At 39.8% G+C, this 7,118-nt stretch overlaps 1 protein-coding gene across 2 annotated transcripts in view; it reads right to left on the reverse strand.

The window, feature by feature from the left end:
- Positions 1 to 618: 618 nt before the first annotated feature.
- Positions 619 to 7,118, reverse strand: part of LOC109468077 (sphingomyelin phosphodiesterase 4-like) — a 19,479-nt gene continuing 12,979 nt past the window's right edge. For both annotated transcript variants that reach the window (XM_019766311.1, XM_019766310.1), the window contains 5 exons: positions 6,110 to 6,352; positions 4,820 to 5,041; positions 3,616 to 3,750; positions 2,700 to 2,828; positions 619 to 1,035 (listed from right to left, as the gene is read on the reverse strand). In XM_019766311.1, coding sequence (XP_019621870.1) covers positions 697 to 1,035; positions 2,700 to 2,828; positions 3,616 to 3,750; positions 4,820 to 5,041; positions 6,110 to 6,352 — 1,068 coding nt within the window. In that variant the 3' untranslated portion in view covers positions 619 to 696. The remainder of the gene's footprint in view (positions 1,036 to 2,699; positions 2,829 to 3,615; positions 3,751 to 4,819; positions 5,042 to 6,109; positions 6,353 to 7,118) is intronic.

The following is a 7,118-nucleotide window of genomic DNA, read 5'->3' on the forward strand; positions in this document are numbered from 1 at the left end:
ATCTTACAGTTCAAAAAACAAAAACAATACATAGTGTAACATTGGGGAGGACTAGTGGACTACTACTACTAGACTAAGTGTAACATTTCTATACTGTCCAGAAGTTACTCCCCTTCACTCTACATTTTATAGTACAGATATCACTAAAGATGGCAACGTGACAGCTTTGGAATGATGATTATACAAACAGGAACTGAATTTCAGTCAAAAACAACTTTATTTCAACCAAAGTATTGAATATCTGCATCATACAGTATGTATATGAACTGACAACCTTTGCTGGCTCTTCTCAATCTCCCAACTTGATCCATATTAGGCCACACCAATTTAATTTGTTGCTTCTCGGATTGCTGTGTGAATTTTTTTTCTGATCAGCAAAAAAAATTTGGTTCTAAATTAACTGCAATATGCTCAATGAAAGACATATTTTGGCCCCAATGGTTGAAGAAAGTCCTTTTCTTCCTAGTTCTTAAAGTTTTTCAATGAAACAATGCAATTTAGTTTCATTGAAAGTTTAAAATTTATTGTTTTCATTATAAACCAGCCTGGTATGTTCACTTCATGGCTCATATTGTAACATTTCCGGCTAACATGGGTTGCCTTGGCCTGTTTTTTTTTTTTCGCCCTGTCGCTTCATATTTTTTCTGAAAAAATCCCAGAAGCAACAAATTAAATTGGTGCGGCCTTATCATCATCTTACTGTCTATGTTTGAGTGGTTTCCATCGATCATACGTAACCACCACCATAATGATTCCGTACGCAAACAGACCAAACAGGAAAAACAGCATCAGTTTTAGCGGCCCGACAGAAAACATGTAAGCCAATAACAGAAAGGCTAGCAGATATCCCAGATTCTGGTAGCTTGCGAGGAACCTGAAGCTGATACGCGGCCGTGTGGAGTAGAGCGCTCGGCGCTGTGCCTGTACGGGACTGAGGCGGGTCGGAGGGGAGGCGTAGGGCGGAGACAGGTACTGGTGAGCCAGTCGGCCAATCAGGTCGTCCCTGTGATACATCGCCTGGAGATAGTCTGAAAACTAGCAGGGAAAATCAAACAATATTAGTCACAAATCTGTGAAAATTTAACTTCTCGTTGAAGAGGTTCATCAGTCACGTAGAATTATCAGTTACATGTAGTAGTATATTCCTCAATTAGTGACTCTTTTAAAAGGTAGACATGCCGGGATGAATCGCAATGAAGGTTGGGAGTTGCAGTCCTACCTACCCCTACTCCGCAAGGAGGCGGGGGAGGTCAGAAGATCCACACAAGTTTCGACCTAGTCTCGTGTTCTCGCGAGACTAGGTCACTCCGTGATCAAGATGTACAGTGGACATCAAAAATTTGGAGGTACGTGTTTCTACCTTTCAAAAAAGTCACTGATTGAGGAATATATACTACTAACTGTTAACTGTTCTCCAACTCAAAAAGGATTCCCAGGAATTTTCAACCAAAACGGTCTTCATCAGCTTAGTATCTGACCCACCTGTCTAAACTTGGGTCACATTGTTGACAAGAGATTTGGTTGAAAATTACTGTTGAGTTGATGAACAGTCTAATTTTTATTATGTAATAAACCAACTAGAAGATGAAATTTCATGCTAATCATTCAAGAATATGATCATGACAAAATTCTTACAAATTCTACAGGCATTCGAAAGATTATGATAGAGACATAGAAGATGAACTTTCATGCTAATCATTTAAGAAATTCAATATGATCATGACAAAATTCTTCCAAAATCAAGACATTCCAAATATTATGATAGAGACATAAGGCCAAACTAATGCAATCTTTTGGTTGTTAGATTTGAAAAAGAATGCTGGCCAGGGCGATCAATTGAGAGCAATATGAGTTTGAAGGGAAAGTTGCTGAACACTGTTCTCTTGGTGTCTTACTAAATTTTTATCTAAAAATACTGTGACAGTGGCCTATGGTACAAATACAATTACATTGTATTCAAATATAATCTACAAGCAGGTTCTTCATGCTATCTATAGACAATATTGTTTTGAATGGTAGACATCCAGGTAACAAAACGTTTTTTTCAGTAGCTCATATATGAGCATTGACTAGTTCTGTTACATGTAGTTCTGACAAATAATGTTGGATGTGCCTTGAAATGTCTGGAAGTAATCTCTGTAATTTATCCAGTAGTATAATTTGTACCTTTAGACAACAACATATTTGGATGAATCGATGAAGGTTAGACATCCAGGTAATACAATACGCCAAAAAACAGTTACTCAAGCAACTGGATATGATTTTGAAAACGTCAGACGTTTCAGCTAGTATCCACTAGCTTTCGTCAGTGACTGAGAGACCAGAGGGGAAATGCAGGTTTATAAGCACAAACTATTGATTGATTTGGAACTCCCAGCCCTGAGGACAGACAACACTTATAATAAGCTCCTGTTCTGCATAACAGGAGCTTTCTGACTAATTTGCATTATCTTGTCTTGACTTGTCTGACTATTGTTCCTTTTTCAACTTCCAAAAATTTGTCTTCACTTTATTTGCATATCAATCAATAGTTTGTGCTTATAAACCTGCAATTCCCCTCTGGTCTCTCAGTCACTGACGAAAGCTAGTGGATACTATTACTAGCTGAAACGTCTGACGTTTTCAAAATCATATCCAGTTGCTTGAGTAACTGCTTTTTGGCGTATATTTGGATGAAGTTTTCCACCAAACTGACTTACTCTTTGGTTCATGAGGGTCGACACCTTGTACAGTGCTCGAACCAGGGCAGGGTTTTCGTAGCTCCTGATTGGCTGCAGTTCTGGATCACCATGGTAACCAATGTCAAATCTTCTCAGTCCGTTCATCATCTGAAGAAGACAGACAGGTGTCAATTATGAATTCATATATAAACTAGAGAAGTAACATTTGCAAAGCAAATGCATAATGTTTACCTTCGGACATGGTCTGCCCTGTTAATTTAACACATTCACATACATTGTACATGTACTACGATTATATGGTGACAGGAGTAGAGCAGACTATGACATTGCAACATTATGTATCCCAACACAAGTCACCATGGTGACAGACGTCAACAAATCATGTCATTGGCCAGGTCAGAGGTTAGTGTTTGGAACAGAAGAGGAGGAAACTGAGTAAAAACAATATGTTTTCCTTCAGTAAACATAAATAATGATACGAAAACCAAACTTGGTATGGGGAGCTTTGGACACATTATTCACAGGTTTGGCATACACCACCTAACATTGTGTAAAATGCGATGTTTTTTAATATTTTAAGATAAAATGCATATTTTGGCTCCAGTGCCCTTAGAATCTTAAAACCAAATTACCTGAAGGACACTTTTACAAAAAAACTATATTGGGGTTTTTAAGTTAGAATATTTGTTTCCGACAAGACATACATGGGGTTTCGTAACACTATGAAGTACTACTAGTATATGGGGGTTTCGAGTACAATTGTTATCAATTTATAGTATTGAAACTAATGATACTGGATGGAAAAGGTTGATATGGAACAGTCCATTTTGGAATTGGGAGGGATTTAATGGACTGAAATATGCTGTATTTGCTCCCGAGCAAATGTTGGCCTTTCTAGCTATATATACATGTAGTTTGAAAAAGTTTTTCTGACCTGGTATCTGCCCCTTGGAGTGAGGACCTGTCCTGCCTCCCCCTCGGTACATTCAGGTGGTAGAGTCCGGTCTGCCTCCAGGCAGCTGCCGGCACTAGTGAGATGGGCAACTGTCTGGGTCGCTGGGGGGTCAAGCTGTAAACAAATAAACAAACAAGAAATATTTTGAGCAAATCCTCACCATTGAGCCTATGGTGGTAACAAGCATAAGCTACACCTGATCTCTTATTGTATAGAATGTTTTATTTGATTTTGTATAAGTTATTATGTCTCTGCTGCTACCTTTCAGTTATTTAAATGGCTGATCAATTTGTTATATTTATCTTTGGAATTATGATCAGTTGGACATTATGTTCTATTCAGTTATTTAAGTTATTTATACCCTAAATTTTGTGGGCACCTTTGTTGTTTACGTACAATGCTGGATTATGTTCAGATTATTTTATGCTTTTTATAGGTCGACCTCTGACCTCTCCTATTGATTTTGAAGTTACTTTATTATCTTGTAATCATTATTATGTACAAGTTTTGTTATTTATGTTTCATTTTATTAACCCCAGGAAGAATAGTGCTTTTAAGCACTAATGGGGATCGAAATAAACAAATAAACTGCTTTTTGCCGTAAATAAACAAACAGCATCAATGCAAAAAAGCCAGGGCTGGAAATACTGGGTGCATGTGCACCTTAGTGCACCCAAAATTGGAGCAGTGCACCCAATTTATTTCTGTGGGTGCACTGGTGCACCAACAGAATGTTTTGTAAATATTTCTTTTACATACTAAATCATTAGTAAATGTATAGAAGTATACATATATGTACAAGATATTCTTGGAATCTGTCAGAAAAATAATAAAATCTTTGTTGTAGTAGTTCAGTAAGGTTTTGAAGTTAGCTCCCATTTCATATTCAAGCTTAGGTTTTGTTGTGTATGGTGCACTCCAAAAATTCTTTCTGCACCCAATTTTTTAGGTTGGATGCACCAGTGCACCTATTCCCAAAAATGAATTTCGTGCCCTGGAAGCCGAATGATCCTACAATGTATGTTAGTTGTCAGTACTTCAGCCTTCACAATGTTAACTTTTAGAGCAACCAAAGTTGAAGATGAGTTTTTTTCTTACATTTACATGTAGATGTAAGAAAAAAATGTAGTGTTCCCTGTATGTTTCAGTCTTGAAATCGCTGTATCATTCTCAGTAAACTCACCCTAAACACCATACAGAGGAAGTGCATGGACTGTTCCAAGTGAACGTCCAGCTTGCGTAGATCTGCCCCTCCGAACTCCTCCCCCTCCCCCATGTTGGCTGTTGGTTCAGTCTGCCCTCCCAGACCCATCCAGGCCAGCAGGCTGGTACCGGTGTCATCCGGCTGGGACAGGGTCTGGGCGGTACGACGGGCCTGGCTCAGGATCTGTAACAGCTGCACAATCTGGGACAGACAATAAAAATTAATCTTATTATAGAGGGCCTGCAAGGGGGGGGGGGGCCGACAACACTCTAAGTTGAATTCGGAAACCTCTTGACGCTTTACGATAAATTCCAAGTGGCTACAACGCTTTAATATTACGTAGAATTAAAACGGCAAAGATGCGAAGAGCGGTCCGTACGCTCTACGTGGAATTAAAATGGCCGATTACGCTCTACGGAAAAGGGCTTACGGGCCCCCATTATATTCTGAAAGATTCTATATGCTGTCTTTGACCTATATGTACCTATTTGCGAAAGAAAAGACCAGGCCATACTTAACGGTACGGCCCAGGCTTCTATAGTATAAGTCAAATGCCTTTCACCCTAACCACGTGCACCGCTTTCCAAAATTTGAATACAGGATTCAGACGTTGGAATTGATGTTGTTGTTTTATTTTTTGGTTTAGGAACAGACACCAAATTGTCGCTTATTTTGCTTTGAAAGTCATGTTTTCTTGGGTGGGTATGACATAACTAAGATACAACACGGTGTATCCGCATCACCCTCCGTCTGAACCCTCCTGCGAGTTGGATCACCCTCTGGAGTTCGGGTGATCCAACTTGCGGTCAGGCCGGTACCTCGGGTGATACGGTATATATTGAATACAACACGGGGTATTCCGTATCGCCCGAGGTATTGGCCCGACCGTGGATCCGACTCGAGGGAGGGCCGGGACCGAGGGTGATGCAAAATACACCGTGTTGTATTTTATTTATATCATACCCACCCAAGAAAACGCGCCTTTCAATGCAAGATGAGCCAAAAGTTGGTGCCACTAAACCCTAAAATGCAATAACATCAATTCCAACGTCCTGATTCTGTATTCGAATTTTCGAAAGAGGTGCACGCGGTTAAGGCAAAATGCGTTAGAATCCTTCTATGGAAGCCATGGAAGCCCGGGCCGTACCGTAAAGTATGGCCCTGGCCAGAACCCGTCATCGAATGTTATCTCGGCCCGGGTATGATATAAAAAACATTATCAAGGCCCATGTTTATCATACATAATGTATGACATGACATGGCTCTTACCGCAGCACTGGTCTCCTCCCCAAACATGAGTTTGTACTCAAACCCTGAAGACTCCAGCTCAAGACACTGCATCCTCAGGATGGCGGCGGGGTTGGTGGTGGGCGGGGACAGGAAACTGGCGCCCTCGCCGTACAAACTGTCCCTGCCTCCATGTCTGCGGACTTGGGTCATACGTGGAACAGGTTCACACAAGTCTCCTTCACAGTCCTCTATCACCTGAGCAAGATTGGGCTGCCCGTACACCTGTGTAATACACAACACAAGCATCATTCTGTTTTGATTCTTATCATCATTGTTTGGCGCTCGAAATCAGCTATGCTGCCTGGGTGTCCAGTGTATTGTATCGTCACAATCGAATTAAAAAAAAAAAACAAGTGCTTCTGCAAAAGCTGACCATTTTCGCCGCTTACAGGCTTACAGTTTTTACGAACATTTTCCCCATCCTATCATTTCAATTTACCTAAGTTATATAAATGGTTCTAGTTCTCATCAACATTGTATATAATGAGAGAACATGCACTTCTATATTTCAACTCTTTAAGTTTAAAACATTACAAAAATCAAGTATATAACAGTTTATAACCTGTTTTCTCTCTTTTAAGAGTCTTTTTAACAGAATAAAAAAATGAGACACAAAAGTACATTTTAACTTAAATTATAAGTAACGTTAATATATATATATATATATATATTATTTTATTCAAAATCTCTTCTATGGCTTTGTCCCCAACATCTAAGTTTACAAACCTCGTGACATTCAACCAGGGCTTTAGCCAGCGCCCGTTTTACCGTCAATTGACGGTATTTTTTCCCGTCGGACGGTAAAAATTTAAGTCCTTACCGTCAACATTGACGGTCAAAAATCGTGGGTGAAGACATTAAACTTAGCAAAAAATGTAGCGAATTTGAATGAGCCACGGCGCGGGGTCTTTCCAAAGCGCGTCGCGTCTTTTCAAAACGCCGCGGGCCCACACATTTCTTATTTAAATACGGCGGGAAACCTGACTTC

Source organism: Branchiostoma belcheri, unplaced genomic scaffold (genome assembly GCF_001625305.1).
Source record: "Branchiostoma belcheri isolate BF01 breed outbred unplaced genomic scaffold, Haploidv18h27 scaffold190, whole genome shotgun sequence".
Lineage (NCBI taxonomy): Eukaryota > Metazoa > Chordata > Leptocardii > Amphioxiformes > Branchiostomatidae > Branchiostoma > Branchiostoma belcheri.